The 21,351-nt window shown below is 39.4% G+C and overlaps 1 protein-coding gene across 1 annotated transcript in view; it reads left to right on the forward strand.

Moving 5' to 3' along the window:
* The window catches only part of LOC122625484 (cholesterol 7-desaturase nvd), a 289,338-nt gene that overhangs the window by 266,970 nt on the left and 1,017 nt on the right, over positions 1-21,351 (forward strand). The window contains exon 5 of the mRNA XM_043805578.1: positions 21,211-21,322. Coding sequence (XP_043661513.1) covers positions 21,211-21,322 — 112 coding nt within the window. The remainder of the gene's footprint in view (positions 1-21,210; positions 21,323-21,351) is intronic.

Consider the following 21,351-nt stretch of genomic DNA (forward strand, 5'->3'; position numbering starts at 1 on the left):
TTTAAGCATGGTTTCTCAACATGGACATCACCAGCATGCGAATTACATTGCCATTTAGCATAAACATCTTTGTCACCGCGTTGAGCTGTGCGATCCATATGCTGACATTAAGTTTGTTGTTAGAAGCACCGTCGAATATCGAAAGCATTTCCTTGGCCATTGCTAACAACTTTTGCTTATTTGCAGCAGCTTTCCCCGATCTGGCATTCCTGCTAGCGATATCTCGATCTTGTGTGGCACCATTGGATTCATTTTGTTTAGCAGCACTGTTTCGATCCGATTTGGCAGCAATGTTTCAATTTCGAGCACATTCCAGTTTCAACATGTCGTTTTCCAATTGGAGCATCATTAATTGACGCTGCATGGCGTCTAACTACGTAGAAACTTCTCGAAAAATTTCCTGGCTTGCCAACTCCCCATCGCCGTGGTTGTTAAATGTTGAAGGCATCGTCATGAACATTCATGTTTGCAGCGTTGGTGCTGTGTTCGCTACTTGGCGGTCCAACTTGGGCGCCGTTCCCGTTACTTGCGCTTTTCATGTCGTCATCTGGAGCTGACTCTTCAACGTTTCTGTGCTACAAATCGTTGCTAGCACCTTTACCTTCTAATTCATCCATCGCCGGTCAAACTTCTCGGGCTTCAGGGAGAACCCCATGCAATCGCGACGCAAGCGTGGCCTTATTACCGCTTTTCTGCATGTTGAGGTTTCCTAACCAATTGCGCAGTTCCACTGCCGTATAATCGTCTGCACCGATATTTTCCATTTTATAATATTTTCTATTTACTACTTTAATATTTATTCACTGTCTTTTCCTTTTCACTTTTTTTGTTCGCTTTGTAGTTGATTTCACAGTTTCACAGTTATCCCACTTCAGAAATTGTAGGAGGCGATAAAAGCGACAGTTGTCTTCCCTATTCACAAACGAAGTGTTCTTTATTCTCATTTCGTTCCATTCGTAGTCTATTTCTTATGTATGTGTATTGGTGTGTCAGTTGCTGATCGTGCGAACGGGACACGCGAAGTAGTGTCCGTAAGCACGATCTTAAAACGAAAGTAACCGGTATGCATAAATTGTGCTTAAAAATAAGTGTATAGCCATGTATGTACAATAAATAAGGTAGTGTGACTGTTGTTATTAATTAGTGTGACTGCTTGCTACACAAGTAAGTAAGCTTATTAATCTGTATGATGATGGATGTGTTTTGTTTTTCCCCGGCTAAGGGATCATATTATAACTACTTACACTTACTTAATGGCGTTGAAGAACCAGCTGATTTGTAGAACTGCACACATTGGGAGCTCGATGATCATTTTTGGAGTTAATAATTCATAGACAGGCGATTTTCTAGTGTTCAGTTGCTCTTTAATGACTTTCGTTATTTCGCTTGGCCGAAATTCTATGGGTTCTTGTGGTGCTAGGTCAGATGCAGCTAAGGGTGGGAGTAAATGAATTAGTGGCTGGATTTGGTTAAAATACTTTTCTGAGATGCTCTTTCCATGTCACTACGATCCCAGTTTCTGGTAGAGTAACGAAGGTATACAACAGTTTCTGTTGGTGCCTGCAGATTCCTATGGGCTTTCCACATTGAGTTCTTTGTGCTGGTGGTCGTGAGACTCTCGATGTAACGTAGTTGTGCGTCCGCTCCTTCTTTCTTAAGTACTGTGGTAAGTCTGCAAGAAAGTTGCTTTTAGTCTACTCTTTGTCCCAGGTGATCTGCGCTCTTGCCACTCCCTTCGAAGTCGTCGTTTTTCAAGCACAAGCAGTTCAGTATCTCAAGTTGTCATGTTAAACTTTATACTGCATGAGTAGATACCTTGTGGAGTTGAAGCTTTTCCTGTTGCAACTAGTGTTGATTCTAGGTCACCAGCAAACTGATCAATGACTTGCTCGGTTTCCAAGGGGCTAGAAAAGTCGGTATGGGAGCCATCATATTTTTTGTACCTCTCCCAATTGGTCCTGTTGCATCGTCGTTCTGTAAACTAGGTAGGTTAGAGATTTGTTTGGCTTTCTTAAACTGAGTCTTATTGTATTTTGTAGCTCTACCTCTATTGGTTATTTTGTAATGATCTGTACGCTGTTATTATTTAATTTGTTAGGATCTAATTTTCCTTACTGAAAGGGCCCTTTAAGATACCTCGTATCGATATCGTGGTCTCTCCTGCCTATATTGAGTTTTTCTCTTATTTATTTTTGCGTCTTGTATATTTAAGTTGAGCTGCCCTGCTTGTAAAAATATGTGAGTTTGTCTCGTGATGTAATGTCCTTTTTTGTGATTGTAAGTATAAAGTATAGTTTTCTATTTGTATCTCAGGATTAATACTCAGGGTTGATCATTTTTTTATGAGCTGCCTGTATTGTTTCGAAATCATCGTCGCTGTCTATGTATAAAACACTGTGTTTACTTACAAAAAAAGCGATCAAATACTGCTTAGTTTTTTTATGAATTAGCATTTCATAATAAATGAAGATGATCTGTTTTTTATAATGATTCTCCTGTTTTACCTTTTCTGGTCTAGTAAGTAATTTTCACTAGTATGTTGTAATTATTTATTATGAATATTAGTTTCTTGTTATCCTCTTGAGCGCTGTGCTGCGTAGCTAAAGCAAAGAACGCTTCCCCTATATAAATACTGGATAGAGCATCTGCTATATCATTTTTTTTAATTAATTAAATATCGAATCGTATTCAGCTAGTCTGAATATCCACCTCGTTAAATTGGCGTTGGGCTCCTTCATCTAAAGCAACCAGCACAACGGTGTTCACATCCTATTTCAAAATGTCGACCTAGCAAATAGTGTCTAAATGTTTTCGTTGCCAAAACAATAGCTAACAGTACTTTTTCGATCTTACTGTAATTACTTTGGTGATCGAAGTATGGGATCATTTGAAATAAGGAGTTTCAACCTTTTGAATGCCTCAATATATTTCGTGTTTTTAGTATCTATTCTTGCTTTCCTTTTTGAGTCATTTTGTTAAAGGTTTTGCAATCTGTGCGAAATGGGGTATGTACTTACTATTAAAGCCTGTGAGTCCTAAAAATTAATTTTATCTCCTTTGTCCTATGAAATACGTGACGTGTTTTAAGAACTCACATTTATCTACTTGGAGTTTTAGATTAGCATTAGATAATGCATGAAAGACTGATTTAAGGGATTGAAGATTTTCCTCTAAGTACGTTGAAAAAAGCATATTGTCGTCTAAAAACCGTGGACTTTGGATCCGGAGACTGGAGACCAGAGGGGTGAACCGTTAAAGAAGGCCTATATAAGCGGGCCGAACGCTGGACAGTCAAGGAGAACAAGTATACCAGTCAACAACATGAAGAACGAAGTCAGCGGAGGAGCTACAGCCGTGGTAGTCAACAAGGAGCCAGATCGCTACGTCAAGACGTTCGGGACAAGGAAAGTCTCCGAATTGAGACGCAGGTAGCTGAGGTCCAATACGATGAGGCACGGGTAGCCCGGAGGCATTCAACAGGCGAAGCCATACCAAGGAGGTCACCGGAAAAGCGGCAGGGATTGTGGTGTAGACCCGGTGGACTGTGTAGAAGACCGCGTACTTGAACAAGGCGATAGCCTTGTGTGTCCGTGCAATCCGAGCAGGCGTGGTACCGGCGCCACCAGTCCGAACAGACGTGGGGTTGGTGTGTTGCTGTTGCACAGGCGCTTGCCTTGGGGATCGCAGCCGTTAGCTTCCGTGAGTCTTTGTACGACAACAATTCTCAGCCCAAGTGACGAGCGTCCAACAACGAAGGTCCGCGCCACTCAGGACGACGAGAGCGGCGAGACAGAGGAACGAGGCCGCTGGACAAGTCATCTAGCACTACGACGGGAGAGCAGAGACGTCCGTATAACCAGATTGCGTTGTAAAACTAAGTACGAATAAAGACCCAAGAGACAAATCTGCAAGTGTTATTACTGGTAACCGGGTGATCACGTTATATTATAAATTTGGTGGGACGAACGCACAAAATCTACTGAGCTAGCCGCACGTATTTCGTAGCGCGCAGACAAACAAAATCAGTTCGTTACAGAGTATACTCGTAGTGCCCTGTCTTAGTTGTGAAGGCAGTCTTAGAGATAGACTCGAGGTCCACTTCTACTTTGTGAAACCCTTTAATTAAATCAATTTAAGAAAAATAAAAACATCCTCTCAACTTGCTTAAGATTTCATCCATATTCTGGATTGGATATTTGTCTGATATTGTTGATATTTCATTGAGGTTACGGTAAACTATGGCTATTCTATATTTCTTTTGTCCGGAGGCTTCTGCTTTCTTAGGTACTACCACAATGGGGCTATTATAAGGGGAATTGCTTTCCCGGCTTATTCCCAGATCTAACATTTCTTTTATTTGACTTTCTACTTCTGTATCAGGTCCGGGAGCGTAGCCGTAAGGTTTTCTGTAAGTCTACGTTGTTAGTGAATGTGAGGGGGTCTCCCTTTGTATTTTTAGGAGAGCTGTTAATTTAGATTTCTCTTCGAAGTTTAAGTGGTTTAGCTTGAAAGAGTTACTCTGCGTATTTAGAGCATCCGTATATTGTAACGGTACGGGATCCGTAATTTACTGATTTGGTTCCCTCGTCATGGACTTGCTTCCCAAGCAAGTCGTATTTAGTTGAACAAGTGTATGGTATAGGTAGTATGATTTAGGAAGAAGGTTATTTTTGGGTAAAATTACTTTCTTTTGTACGGTGTACGAGCCATTACATCTATTGTCTTTACTATCTCTTGAATGGGTAATTTGAAAAAATTCGTAGTGGCCATATCTACCGTTGAGCCGTTATCTATAAGGCTTTTTAAATTTAATTCTTTATGTTTAATCTTGCAGCTGAAGGTAGCAAAAGTAATGAACTATTGTTTCCCCCTACCAAAGGTAAGGAACAGAGTATAAAATTAAAAAAGCAAAAAATACACAAGAATTTTGTATGTTTTAAAAATAAAACAAGCACCTTATAGTCTACATAGCTAAACGCTGCTTTGTAACCATAATAAATTATGGTTTGGCGTGCTTGAGGCCATACATCAGCAAAAACAAAGTGCTTAGTACAAATAAAAAAAAATTACACTCAAAGAAAAAAAAATCAAGTATTTCCGTGTCGATTCAAGTACAAACGGTATCAAAAGTTCGTAAATGCAGTAAAAGCATTTAATAAATGCCATAAGAGCATAATAAATTAAAAAAAGAGTGAATAAGTACCTAATAAGCGCATATACAGTGTGCGAATAACTGGACAAAACAAAAAAAATATATACGTGAAAAAAAAAACACAAAATCATCTTTAGCATCGACGTCAACAAGGCCTAGAGAGAAGGAAGAAAAAACAAGAGAGAACGCTATAGTCGAGTTCCCCGACTATCTGATACCCGTTACTCAGCTAGTGGAAGTGCAAAGGAGAGTTTTTGGCGGTTTGTGGGCGTTAGAGTGGGCGTAGCAAAAAGTTTTTTGGGAAATCGATAAAAATTTACAAGACAAATACAAAAATGAAAAAATATCAAAACATTTTTCAAAAGTGTGGGCGTGGCAGTTTTAGGCGGTTTGTGGGCGTTAAATTGGGCGTGGCAACATGAATCGACAAACTTGCGCTGCGTCTATGTCCCTGGAGTCTGTATGCTTAATCTCAACTTTCTAGCTTTTGTAGTTCCTGAGATCTCGATGTTCATACGGATGGACAGACAGACGGACAGACGGACAGACAGACGGACGGACAGACGGACATGGCCAGATCGACTCGGCTACTGATCCTGATCAAGAATATATATACTTTATATGGTCGGAAACGCTTCCTTCTGCCTGTTACATACTTTTCAACGAATCTAGTATACCCTTTTACTCTACGAGTAACGGGTATAACTAGAAACCTGCCAACGACGCATTGCCAACGACGCCTCGCAAACTACATCGCCAACGACACAACTCAAGAACGCATTACTTTATTATTATACAAATTTAAAAAAAAAGATCATTATGATGTCAGAAAAAACAATATAGATTTTAAAAAAGCAGACCGAAATTGTTTTGGAAATAAGAAAATTGGAAATTAAACCAATTTTAAGTGAAAAGGAATTTTTAAAATTAGAAGAACTGCAAAAATAATTCGTTGCTAATCATAGCAATTTGTTAAAGATCGGCATTGTCGATCATGAATATATTAACTCCAAGCAGTATGATGTAATAATGATGGCGTTGACACAAATAAAAATGAAATATGAAAAGAATAAAGGTAGGTCCGTAGAGCACCCCTAAAGCAAATCCTGAGAAAATGGGTATTCAGGAGACACTGGGTATCTCGAGTGACAACGCTTCAAAAGTAGAGCAGGCATTATGTAGAAATGTTGGGCAATTTAGAATATATCTAGAAGAGACGTCAAAACTAATAAATAATAGTCCAGATTTCCTTAAAATAAGAAAAAACAAAATATAATTTCTTTGGAATAAAATATTTAACCATATTTATTTTGAAAGTTCGCTATTTGAGGATGAAATTAGTGAACTTGAGTTTGACAAGCAAAATATTTTAAAAGCCATAAATAGTCGACTCAGTGGAACAGTTAAGAAAGCTGAAATGTCGACGGTTGTTAAGGCAGAGGAGTTACCAACCCTGCCTAAAACTCAGATACCCACTTTCTTTGGTGATTCCAAAGAATGGGATCTTTTTAATGAGCTCTTCACAGAACTCATTCATTCGAGAGAGGATCTCAGTCCTTTCTCTTCAGTTTAATTACCTCAAATCAGCATTAAAAGGAGAAGCCAGGAATGTGGTAACTCATTTATTGCTTGGCTCTGGCGAAAATTATGAAGCCACCTGGGAACTTGTTTGAAAGCCATGTCTAAGGCATCCGTTTAATAAAAAGTTTACAAGCGAGAAGCTCTGTTCGATTTGTCGAAAACCTCACCACACGTTACTTCACCTCAAAGGTAATAATCCAGAAAAAGTGAATACGTGTTGAACAATAGGGCAAGCCTTGTTAGCCACGGCATTGATTCAAGTGAAGTCAGGATAGGGAGGTTTTCAAAAATTAAGGGCTTTGATTGATAGCGGTTCTCAAAGCACAAGCATTACAGAAGAGTCTGCACAGATTCTAAAATTGAAAAATTTCGTTCACATACGGAAATAAGTGGAGTATCTTCCACAGGAAGCAGTATCTTCCACTCCAAGCACAAAGCAATAATTTCAATAAAATTCCAAAATTCCAAAAAATTTGGAAATTGAAGCACTCATTCTTCCAAAACTCATGAAAGCGCTTCCAGTCAGCACAATTAATGTTGATCAAAAGAGATGGAAGAGTTTTAAATTAGCCGACCCCGATTTTAATAAACATGGTTGTATTGATCTAATCATTGGAGAAGACATATATACTCACATTCTACAGAATGGAGTTATATAACGAAAAAATGACATCGAATCGGAATTATGCGAAGATAATTTCATTAAAACCACAACAAAAGACGCAGATGGGCGATACGTTGTGTCTATCCCATTTAAACAAGATGTCAGCTTAGGAGATTCAAAGAAGCAAGCAATGGCTCGTTTTATAAATTTGGAAAAGAAATTAAAAATATAATAAAAAACTTAACTTAAGGCTGATTATTCTTAATTTATGAAAAAATATATCGAGTTAGGACACATGGTCAAAGTAACTAATGATGGTAAGTATTTTTTACCACACCAGGCTGTTATCAGAGATTCAATCCTGACGACCAAGCTGAGAGTAGTTTTTGATGCTTCAGCAAAAACTTCAAATAATAAAAGTTTGAACGATATAATGTGGGTTGGTCCACGAGCTCAAAAAGATATTTTTGACATTATTGTTAAGTAGAGGAAATGGGTATTTGTTGTTTCTGCGGACATTTAAAAAATGTACCGTCAGATTAAAATAAATGAAAATAACCAAAAATATCAATATATTTTATGGAGAAAAAATTAAAAATTATAAACTAACAGTCACTTATGGTACGGTATCTGCACCATACTTAGCTACCAGGGTTCTGGTGGACATAGCAGATAAATGTCAAAATAAAATATAAGTGAACTAATAAGAAAAGATTTTTACATGGAGACAAAATTTAAGAAAATGTATATTTTTTTATTAAGGCATACGGGGAAATCTTGGAGCCCCTGTGTGTCCTTCTTTTCTATTAATTCAGCCCATTTGGGCATGCCGGCTAACTATAGTTAGCTTTTTCTATTTTACAATGATTTTACTACAATTGCATTAAGATAAGCGTCAGCTTCTGCTGGCCCTTGTCACAGGAGATCGGGAAATGAGAGATCGGGTGATGAGTCTTGCGACCTTATTTTGTATAGCCTGGATCCTTTTGATTTGGCTGTCGCATGCCAAACCCCAGATTTGGCACCCGTACTTCCAGTTTGGAGCTAAAATCTGTTTGTAAATTGTCAGCTTGTTGGATAGCGACAATTTACTGCGCGAACAAAGTAGCCAGTAGTGCTTCGCCACCTTAGCACGTAGGCGGGTTCTGATGTCGGTCACATGCTCGGAAAATGTGAGTCTGCGATCCAGATGCACTCCAAAGTATTTTGCTGCGTTCGGCTGTGGTACAGGGGTTGCCTCGATGTAGACGGGCGGTGGCGTTCTCCGCTTTAAAGTATAGCAGACGTTGTTGGATTTACTGCTATTGATGCCAATGTTCCAACGTCTTGCCCATTCTGAGAACCGATCTGCAAAGTCCTGTATACCATCGGCTGCGTCGTGCTCGCATCGGGACCTATAGGTGACGCACACGTCATCGGCAAATGTGGCCAACATTGATTTCCCGTAAAGGTTTACATCCGGCTGCGGCATGTCGTGGCTATACAGGCAGTAGAGCAGGGGGCCGAGGACACTACCTTGTGGGACACCAGCTGCCACATTGTGCTCGGTGGAAATTGCTGAATGAAAGCGCACAGCGAACCTCCCTTCTTCCAGGTACGATTTTAGCAACCCTAAATATGGAGCAGGCAGCGTCTGCTTGATTTTTAGTTGAAGTCCAATGTGCCACACTCGATCAAACGCTTCTCGAATGTCCAAGAAGAGGCTGTTGCAATATTCCTTGCTGTCGTAGGCAGTCAGAATTTGCTCGACGACCCGATGGAGCTGCTCAACAGTACAGTGGCCAGCACGAAAACCAAACTGGTGCTCAGGTGTAATCCCCTGGGATTATCAACAGTAGAGGATACTGGGGATAACAAGGTTCTTAGTATTATTGAAAATGAGAGTGTTAACACACTTGGACACAAAAGTATTTATTTAAGTTAAAAGTAAGTTACGGGTCATCCAAATTGACAAACAAAAGGATAGTACTATCGATATTATCTAAAATATATGATCCCTTAGAATGGATGGCTCCCGTGACCATTTTAGGAAAACTTTTCATTCAAAAACTTTGGATAAGCAAAAGTGAATGGGATCAGGAATTAGCAGCAGAAGATTTGAAATACTGAAATACTAGAGAAAATGTATTATATTTAGAAAACATTCGAATCCAAAGATGGATTAATTCTGGAAATGGCATAAGTATTCAGCTACATGGATTTGCTGATGCCTCAGAAAAAGCATACGTTGGAGTAATGTATGCTAATGTAGGAGATGCTGTAACTATAATAGCTAGCAAAAGTAGAGTTAATCCTATAAAAAAAAAGAAAAACTATCCCTAAACTAAAACTGTGTGCCGAACATTTGTTAATCGTACTGATCCAAAGAATAAAAGAGTCATTAAACAGTAAGGAAGAAATGTTTGTATGCTTGGAGTGTTTCCAATATCATTTTAGCATGGATCAAGAGTAACCAAAGTAAGGTTAAATTTATCAGACGAAGAACAGATGACATTCGAAAACCAGCCAACAATGAATGGAATCATGTAAGGTCTGAAGAAAATCCAGCTGATTTAGTATCTAGGGGAATTGATTAAAAACAATAGACACACTGTGATCTTTGGTGGAAAGGTCCAAATGGCTAGCTGATGCAAAAGAGCATTGGCCTTGGCAGCAATTGAAAGAGAACACGACAATTATAAATACAATAATAAAACCGATGATCCTATTTGCAATTTGTTGGAGAGGTATTCCTGCTTAATAAAAACACAAAATGAAACGTAGCCTTCCATCCTACAGGTAAAAGAATTAATGTTAGCTGAAGGATAGTCATAAAAAAGCAACAAAAACTTCAATTCAGTCAAGAGATAAAGTGTTTGCAAAACAACAAAGTGTTCAAGTGTTCAAAGTGTTAAGTGTTCAAAAATATTTTGACATAGGAAGAAATGTGAACTCTTTTATGTCAAATAGAAGGATGTTTAAATTCAAGACCATTATACACTATAGTTAATAAGATGGAACAACAAGAAGCTTAACGCCAGGTCATTTTTTGATTGGATGACCGCCCTTAGAAATAGTCGAATCGATGGAGGATCAAAGAATCGGAAATTTGGATAGGTGAAAACCCATCCAAAAAATGAGGAAAGATGTCTTGGTAAAATGGAAAAAAGAATATTTGCATACGCCTTAGCAAGGAATTTTAAGTATTGCGCCTTATTGTACGGCAAGAACCGAAGATAAAATTTTAGTTGCCCACCATAATATTCAGTACATTTTGTGTTCGCTGCGGAATTTTATTTGCGACTGAATGATGAATGAAAGAAATGACAAAATGGTTACTTTATTTTCTGATTCCTAATTCGTTAGAGCGGGATAAATCTATGATCGGTAACGAAATACAAGCGTGCCAGGGCCTCTATTATCTACACCCTTCTTCAATGCATACATGTTTTCAAATTATATTTAATACAAATTTAGCATTTCTGTAAACAATTCTTGTTTGGTCTTCGGAAGGTTCTTGGTCAAAATATCTGCTATCATTTCGGTTGTACATTTATATTTTAACAAAACTTTCCCTTCCTTTACGACGTCTCTAACAAAATGATAACAAATGTCAATATGCTTCGTTCTGGAATGGTTAACAGGACTCTTGGTTAACGCCTGCGCGCTCAGATTATCGCCATACACGACGATCGGGGTGTTATCGTCTCCGCAGCCAATTTCCAAAATTAGCCTTCGCATGACTATCGCCTCCTTAAAAGCCACTGACAGTGCCATGTACTCCGCCTCGGTACTGCTTTTCTGAACGCCAAGAAATTGAACCACCGGCCAACAAGTAGATGTAGCCAGTGTAAGACTTCCTGTCAAGCCTATCTCCTGCCCAACCGCATCCACGTATCCACAAAACGTTTGACCACATTGCTGATAATGTAATTTCACGTCAACTGTGGACGAGAGATACCTTAGGATGTGCTTTATGCCAGCCATGTGCTCAGCATGCGGATTTTGGTTTCGTTGAGCCAATTTGGACACTGAATGCAGTATGTCCGGTCTTGTTGTCAGAGCTAGCCACATAAACTCTCCCACCACAGATTGATAGACGCGAGATCCACCTTTTTGCACTTGTCGCTGGTGCAATCTATCTGGAAACCTGCATCCAGGGGAGTTTTCGCTGACTTGCATAATTCGCTTCCATGGGTTCGCAATAAATCCTTTATATATTGCGAATGTCCCAAAGTAATGGCTCCAAGGTCGCCTTCTCGCTCGATTTCCATTCCCAGGAAATGGCTCAACGGACCCTTGTCAACGCATTCAAACGATTGTGAAATGCTGTTTTTAATTTCCAGCAAATCCTCGTGCGATTGGCAAGCTATAAGTATATCGTCAACATATACAAGAATTAGATCGCTGTTGAGATACGCCGTGCATACATCCATCTGATGAAGATATAGCTTAAGCTCCGCCACCAGTGCTATCATTAGACGCACACTCTCCAGTCGGCATACCGGCGAAAAAGTTTCCAGGTAATTTACGCCAAACTGCTGGGAGCATCCCTTTGCTACCAGACGAGCTTTGAAACGTTCTATTTGTCCATCCTTATCTCGTTTCACGTTGAAAACCCATTTGCAACCAATTGCTCTCTGATTCTTCGGTAAATCAGTAATCTGCCAAGATTGATTGGCAACCAGGGAATCGTATTCCTTAGCCATAGCTTCGCGCCATTCCATGGCATGCTAACTTTCCACCGCCTCTTTGCAGGTCAAAGGGATCGGAACATTTTCCGAAACAAGAGCGCCCAAGATGTTATATTGTTTCTTCGGACGTCCAGGTTTTCCAGTTCGGACAATCTTGGGGCGACCAGGACCTCTGCGTGCCTTTTCTAGGACGAGTTCCTCCATGTTGATCAGCACAACATCATCTTTGGATGCCGCAGCATGATGTTTATCAAACAAAACATCCCGTTTCTCGACCAGTTGTCGAGCTGCTGGGTCATACAACCGATAACCTTTCGCTGCCATAGAGTACCCAACCATAATATACTCCTTGCCTTTGGGTTGAAACTTGCTGCCCTTCCTCGGACCTTTGTCCAGAGCAACTGTAAAAGATCCAAATACTTTTAGATGTTTCATGCAAGGCTTCTTACCAGTCCACGCTTCCATAGGAGTTATACTCTTTACCGCGCTGGTCGGAGATCGGTTACGCAGATAAGCCGAAGTGTTGACAGCTTCTGCCCAAAAACTATCTCTTAGCCCCGCCTGGACCAGAAGACATCTTGACATTTCCACCAGCGTCCGATTGGCCCTTTCCGCCACGCTATTTTGCTGCGGCGTATGCGGTATTGCTAGCTGCCTGGCAATCCCATACTTCCTGAGGTATTCATCAAACTGCTTATTGACAAACTCTCCGCCGTTGTCACTCCGCAGGCATTTCAGCTGTTTGCCTGTCTGCCGTTCCACCAGATTCTTGAACTCCATGGACTTTGACAGCACCTCGTTCTTTCCACGTAGAAAATAAACAAAAATCCTCCTGGATTGGTCGTCAAAGAAAGTAAGAAAATACTTTGAACCTCCCAGAGAAAGTGTTGGGAAAGGTCCACACACATCCGCGTGTATCAGCTCCAAAAGCTCCTTAGCCCGATTACACGTTACCCTTGGGAATAGTTGAACATGGATCTTGCTAACCATACACGTTTTGCAGTTAATATTTTCCGGCAAACCAATATTTTCTATGCCGCGCACCATCCCTTTGGAAACAAGTTCTTTCGTGCTGGAGAAACTAATGTGGCCGTATCTCTTTTGCAGTAAAATCCCATCAACTACTGACATGGCGAAACACCCGCTTCGACCACCTTCAAACAAATACAAATTGCCAATCTTTTTGGCTTTCACGATGCATTCTCCATCTTGCACCACCATGGCCTTCTCTAGGTGAAATGTCACCTTGCATCTGTTCTGCACAGCACTGCTCACGGACATGAAGTTTCCTGTCATCTTCGGGACGTAGAGAACATTCTTGAGAGTCAACATGCACAGGCCTGTCTGAATCTTGACGTCACATATACATTCTGCTTGAAGAAATCCAGCATCGGCCAGTCCGATCTGCTCTGTGTGCTTCTCAAACTTTATGAAAAGCTCCCGTGCACAACACATATGGCTTGTTGCACCGCTATCTAAGCACCATATCGAGTTCTGTAAGTTGTTGACATCACAAGCATGCAGCAGACTGCTTTGTCGATTCATCAAATTTTTTGGCACCGTGCGATTGCTATCTCTTCGCTCGCACTCCGACACTGGGACTTAATGTGCCCTTGCTCACCGAACCTAAAGCAAACGATATTTTTTCGTTTCTTCTGCCCATACGTCTTTGTCTGCCAATTTAGCCTCTGTGTTGCAGCGATTGCCTTAGTATTGTCAATTCGCTCTTCTGATATTCCTTTTCGTTCGCTCTCTTCCTTCAACTTTAGGGTCAGAATCTCGAAATTAGGCAACTGATCTCGAGTTTCCATGGCCACCACGAAATGTTCGAGTTGTTCAGGAAGGCTCGACAGCAAAACGATAGTTTGTAACTCATCGTTTAGCTCTATTCCAACTCCAGCTAGACCATCCAGAATTTCCACAAACTCGTTTATGTATGTCGACATGCTCTGCCCCTGCTCCATCCGTTTGTTAAGCAGCTTCTTGTACAACTGTACCTTTCGTACAGGCCCGCTTAGCTGATGGACGTCCCTCAATTGGTTCCATGCCTCCACAGCAGTCGAGCAATTATTGATGTAGGCCAACTGAGATGTCTTTACACTCAGTGTTATTGTTGCTAACGCCTTTTTGTCCAAAGCCACAAAGCTGTGTCCCTCTGGAATGTTCGTTGCTGTTAGATCTCCTGACGTCACACTCCATAACCCGGAATGCACCAATACAGATCGCATCTGTATTTTCCACGTGTCATAGTTTTTCTCCTCTAACTTTTCAATTTGATAAAGAGCACTCATTGTTCTTAATCGTGAGTCACACACCGCTTAACCAAAACATTATTAAATTCACCAATGCCTGGGCTCATAACCTATGGAGGGGCAGAATCCTATAAGAGAAACACCGTGTGTTCGCTGCGGAATTTTATTTGCGACTGAATAATGAAAGAAATGACAAAATGGTTATACATATTTTCTTATTCCTAATTCGTTAGAGCGGGATAAATCTATGATCGGTATCGAAATACAAGCGTGCATTGCATATACAGGGCCTCTATTTTCTACACCTTTCAACTGTACATTTTAAGATATATAGCATTTTCTTGTAGATAAGGAATGCCGTGCAGTGGAAAATTCCCGCACTTAAGATTCGTTCCCATGTCTGGGGAACAAATGGCCACTGCGTTGGTCTAGTTAGAGATAAGATTATAACAAGTACATTTCATATTAGCTACCTAAGCTAGGACATAGAGAAATAAAATTCAGTTTGAAATATCAACTCAACAAATGTGGACGTTTGCTTATTTTGCAGCCTCTTTACTGAAGGCAAAGTACAAAAATTAAGTGAATATGTCTACGAGCGTATATAAAAGCGATAATGATTTGATGGTATTATAATCAGAGGAAAAATATAAAAACAAAAAAAAAAATAGTTAACAAGAAAAAATTGAAGGCATTGCCAGGTGAAAATGAAGAGTGATCGAGAGTAACGATATAACGACATATGTAAAGTTTTACTAGTTAAACCATTTTTTTCTATTTAGTAAAAATTAAATTTAAGAATGAAAATCTGTTATTATCGCCATCTATTTATTTCAAAGGTGCTGCGAATTTAATACCGGCCGAGGTGTTATATACACTGCCTTATTCCTTTTTACGAAATATGCATTAAATACCTACTGTTGCCTTTGGCTAATGAAAGTGCGAAGGAGGCTCTTCAACACTGACAGTTTTTGGCAGTTTGTGGGCGTAAGAGTGGGCGTGGCAAAAAGTTTTTCTGCAGATCGATAGAAATTTACATTACTAACATAAAAATGAAAAAATATCAAAACATTTTACAAAAGTGTGGTCGTGGCAGCTTTTGGGCGGTTTGTGGGCGTTTGAGTGCAAATCGAGAAAAATTTACAAGACTAATAAAAAAATGAAAAAATATTAAAACATTTTTCAAAAGTGTGGGCGTGGCAACATGAATCGACAAACTTGCGCTGCGACTATGTCTCTGAAGTCTGTATGCTTAATCTAGACTTTCTAGCTTTTGTAGTTCCTGAGATCTCAGCGTTCATACGAAGGGACATGGCCAGATCGACTCGGCTATTAATCCTGATCAAGAATATATATACTTTATATGGTCGGAAACGCTTCTTCTGCCTGTTACACACTATTCAACGAATCTAGTATACCATTTTACTCTACGAGTAACGGGTATAAAAAGGATTAGGTTACGACACTGAGGTTGGTCAAATTAAATAGCGCATTAGGATGAAAATTTATTATTATCAATAAAATGTATGAGTTAAAGATAAATTGCCGTCGGGGTCATCCTAAATAGAAATATGATAGTGCATTGCAAAAGCGAGATTGAACTTAGGGACCATTTGAAATAAATTTTGTTTGTATTGAATAAGTTGTCAAGGTACTGTTAAAGAATAAATATATTACAAGACAAAGGGCTTTATAAAGTACCAGTTACACACCGAAATAATGCAAAAATAATTTCACATCCCGTTAAACCACATAACAATGCAATTCACAAACAAACGAATAACTAATATAATTATACAACACCATTCCAACCATCATACAACGCTCAGTATCAACCAATTCGTCAACCATTTTCTTATATACCACCTAAATTACCCAGAGCTAACCTTAATCCGTTTCCTCATAACCAACACCGTCAACCTCACTCACAACCCAACGCATCTGGGTTATACCAACATAGACCGTTTACCCGAAAAGTTGATATTCGACCAGAACCACTTTGGACCGAGATCCGCAAATGTACCAAACCATTTTCCACCAAGAGGAAAACTTCGGCCGTTAACCCAGTACCGAACGGACAACGACCGTCGGACAGTGTTCAGTCACGCATGAGTTTTACGGAGGCTCATCACCAAAAAGAATTAGCCCAAGCTTATCAACAAATCTATCCCCTTCTTACGGGTATTATCCCCAATATCATCCCGATCATAATTGCCGTACTGGCCTTCCCAGCAATATCCAGTTGACATTGGTCAGGCAGTAGGAATTCCTAAGGAGTTGATAACAGAAGCTGTAACGGCTGAGAATTTTCGACCTCAATCCTCAAATCAAGCGAGGTTATAATTAGCAACGCGTAAGGGAGCTGGCTTTTCTCTGAGTCCCTAACCATAGAGGGCGAATGTCAAAGTTTTTATTTTTCGAAGGCTCGATTGACCAAAATGTAAAGAGGCTGCAAAATAAGCAAATAAGCTACATTTGTTGAGTTGATATTTCAAACTGAATTTTATTTCTCTAAGTCCTAGCTTAGGTAGCTAATATGAAAATTATCTGTTCTAATCTTATCTCTAACTAGACTAGGCCATTTGTTCCCCAAACATGGGAACGGATTGTAAGTGCGGGAATTTTCCACTGCACGGCATTCCTTATCTACAAGAAAATGCGATACCACCGCTTGCATCGTTGTTTAAGGGATGAACCCACGCTGGAGTTCGTGGTATTTTTCCAGAATTATATCTCTAACGCTCAAGCATTGTTTATTTTTAAATATAGGCAGACCCATGTTTGACAATACATGTGCTGCAGCGGTCCAATCCTTTTACGTACAATATATATACATATAATATTATGTGTATATCCGTGTTCTTACAACTCTTCTACATTAACTCTGACCCGCATGATTTCCTTTGTTATATTTCACTTTTTTTTGTAATCTCTCTGTTCTTTGTTTTTCTTTTTGTTGTCCTAATCTCAATCACCTTATAATTCACAACACAATTCTCTCACATATTATGATAGTCTCCTTCGTTAGAAACTTTAGTAAATATACAAAAAATTAATATATAAAAAAAAAAATTAATTAAAATAATAGCTTTCGTTCGTCAAGCTTTGAGAAGTAAAGACGTGTGACAAATTAACAGCGGACCTAAACGCCTTATCAGTTAAAAACCAACAACAACACCAACCCTATATAAAATTTTTGACAAACAAACAACATAAAAATATAAACAAAAAAAGAGACAAAGCTATTGGGCTAGTGCCCAAGAAACAAAAACAAAAATGCCCCCCGATATAAATAGATTATTTAAATCATCCGACACTGGACCCAAATTCATTATCATAAACAGAACAGACAGTGAAAAATTCAAAAACGTAAACCCATTCCTAAGAAGAAAAGTTATTGACTACGGATGCAACGGTCAAGTGGAAAAAGCCAAGGTCACAAAGGAAGGATCGATGCTAATCAAAGCTGAAGACACCCTACAAGCGCGAAAACTCCTAAAAATTACCAACTTTCACAACTTCCCTGTGGAAGTAAGTGAAAACAAGACCCTCAACTTCTCCAAAGGAGTTATATACTCCAATGATCTCCGTTAAATCGATGACGAAACTATCGTAAATGAACTAAAACCACAAAACGTGACAGAAATATTAAAAATTAAAAAAATGGGAAACAACGAACCAAAAGAAACTGGCATCATCATTATCACCTTTGCATCTCTAACGCTACCAGAGACATTGATGATTGGATACGAGAGAGTGAATGTTCCCCTTACACTCAGATGCCGAAACTGTCTTAGACTTGGACATCTCTCAACCGCTTGCCAATCAAACAAAATATGCAACCACTGCTCCGCCAAACAACACACAGCAACAGACGAAATATGCACCAAAACTACATTTTGCATAAACTGCAAATACGATATCCCAGACAACAAGCACAGCCCATTGGAAAAAACATGCCCAGCATTTATAAAACAAAATGAACTAACATCTATAAAAACCCTAGAAAAAGTCGCCCACGCACCGTCCCACCCACTCCAGAACGAAAACAATACTTCCACCATCTCCTCAGCCGCTAAGCCCCCGTTTAAAAACACAACAACATATGATGACCTCGACACACTCATGGACACAACTCCAAACACTGCAACTACTACACCACCTCCATCAGAAATATTCTAAACAAATACAACAGAAATAGAATCCTAATGCTATGGGTTCCGGGACACTGCGGAATTCCACCGAAAAACGCACATAAGGTATGCGGAATTAAATACGATCAAAATTAAACATGTTCGCAGGAATTTCCAAGAATTAACGGAGAAATTTAGAGCACATGACAATTAACGGTACTATTCCAGCTTGCAATGCAATAAATATTAGCTTTCAAGAAAATCAGTAGTCGTGGTAACATCTCTGAGGACAGCAGAGCGTCAAAATTTGATTTACACATATTGTGCAAATAACCCAACTCAGCCAAAAAATTAAATTTTTCATTAGTTTTCGGCTATGGGCTTCAAAAAACTTTTATTTATAAAGTTATTTCGGATATTCAGAGTGGAAAAAAATGGATAGAGCCCCTGGGTCCGGAAAAAAGTGTCCATTAGATCAGTCTCAAGTTAGAGCCAAATTAAAGGCTGAAATTGTGGGTCGCACAGCAAAATCGTATCGTGCGCTTGCCAAAAAATACAATGTTAGCGACAAAACAATAAAAAAGTACATTCAAGAATTGGGAGTGATAAAATGTTCTAAAAAAACTGTTCCTAAAGTCTCAGATGCCCAGAGAGAGACTATTAAACTTCGGCTGCGTGCGCTTACTAGAAATTTGTTCTCTGCAAGTAGTTCAAAGGTTTGCATAATGGATGATGAGACATATTTCACAATGGAGGGCCATGAATGGACTCCAAAATACTACTTTAAGCTTCCTAATACTCATCCACCAGAAAGTGTTACTCAAATTATTATTATTATATTAAAAATCAAAAGAGAGCTTGCTAAAATGGAATGGAAAGGGAATTCAGGAGGCTATGCGAAAGGTATCCGAAAATCTAAGGAAAGCTGCTCGCTACGGTCACGAATATTTTTTGTAATATAGCTTAAAGTCTAATAAAAAACATATACAAAATATAAGTTTCTCTGACTTGAAATAAATTTGCTATTTGTATTAAAACTCTTGTTCGAATTTCATTCCGCATAGATAAATAGAAATAAACAAGCTTCTTGTTTCCTTTTTTTTGTTGATCCAATCGGAGATGTCGATGTGGTTGGGTTGCGAGATGAGCGGCAAATAGACCGAGTTTAGGGTTGGGACCAATTTTATAGACCCTACTTACGAAAAAGGGATATCGGAGGGATATGGAAAAAGGGATATCGGAGGGATATGGAAAAAGGGATATCATCCTTGAGATGAAAGGCGAACCCCGACTAATTACACCCGTTACTCGTAGAGTAATAGGGTATACTAGATTCGTTGAAAGGTATGTAACAGGCAAAAAGGTAGCGTTTCCGTCCATATAAAGTATATATATTCTTGAACAGGATCAATAACCGAGTCGATCTGGCCATGTCAGTCTGTCCGTCCGTATGAACGTCGAGATCTCAGCTACTATAAAAGCTAGAAAGTTGAGATTCAGCATGTAGACTCCAGAGACATAGACGCAGCGCAAGTTTGTTAACCCATGTTGCCACGCCCACTCTAACGCCCAAAACTTTTGAAAAATGTTTTGAAACTGAAAAACTTTTTGCCACGCCTACGCTACGCCCTCAAACCATTCAAATCTGCCACGCCCACACTTTTGACTAATACGCTTATTATACCCGTTACTCGTAGAGTAAAAGGGTATACTAAATTCGTTAAAAAGTATGTAACAGGCAGAAGGAAGCGTTTCCGACCATATAAAGTATATATATTCTTGATCAGGATCAATAGCCGAAACGATCTGGACATGTCCGTCTGTCCGTCCGTATGAACGTCGAGATCTCAGGAACTACAAAGCTAGAAAGTTCAGATTAAGCATACAGACTCCAGAGACATAGAAGCAGCGCATGTTTGTCGATTCATGTTGCCACGCACAATCTAACGCCCACACACCGCCCAAAACTGCCACGCCCACATTTTTGAAAAATGTTTTGATATTTTTTCATTTTTGTATTAGTCTTGTAAATTTCTATGGATTGGCCAAAAAACTTTTTGCCACGCGCAGTTTAGCGCCCACACACAAACCGCCCAAAGCTGCCACGCCCACACTTTTGAAAAATGTTTTGATATTTTTTCATTTTTGTATTAGTCTTGTAAATTTCTATCGATTTGCCAAAAAACTTTTTGCCACGCCTACTCTAGCGCCCACAAACCGCCCAAAGCTGCCACGCCCACATTTTTGAAAAATGTTCTGATAATTTTTCATTTTTGAATTAGTCTTGTAAATTTCTATCGATTTGCTAAAAAACTTTTTGCCACGCCCACTCTAACGCCTACAAACCGCCAACAACTCTCAGTGTTGAAATTTCTCCTTCGCACTTCTACTAGCTGAGTAACGGGTATCAAATAGTCGGGGAACTCGACTATAGCGTTCTCTCTCGTATTTTTTAATTTTTTTGTTAGTCTTGTAAATTTATATCGACTTGCCAAAAAAAAATGTTTTGATATATTTTCACATTTTTCTTAGTCTTCTAAATTTTTCTTGATTTCCCAAAAGTCTTTTGCCACGCCCACAAACCGCCAAAAACTGTTAGTGTTGAAATTTCTTCTTCGCACTTCCACTAGCTGAGTAACGGGCATCAGATAGTCGGAACTCGACTATAGCATTTTCTATAGTTTTTTCCCTACGTTTTACCGATACTCCAGAAAATGTTGAAAGTTCTCCTTCGCGTTACCATTACCTCCATGAGTAACGGGTATCTGATAGTCGGGGAACTCGACTATAGCATTCTCTCTTGTTTTCCCATAAGGTGGTCTCCATTTGCTGGAAAATTAAAATACTTGGCAGAAGTGAACCTGAGTCATTCATTGCAACTGTTTGGGAAATTTTGCTGTTTTCGTATGGAAATTTCTGGCAAACAGGTATGCCATATTCATTCATGTGCTTAAAT

Source organism: Drosophila teissieri, unplaced genomic scaffold (assembly GCF_016746235.2).
Source record: "Drosophila teissieri strain GT53w unplaced genomic scaffold, Prin_Dtei_1.1 Segkk118_quiver_pilon_scaf, whole genome shotgun sequence".
Classification (NCBI taxonomy): Eukaryota; Metazoa; Arthropoda; class Insecta; order Diptera; family Drosophilidae; genus Drosophila; species Drosophila teissieri.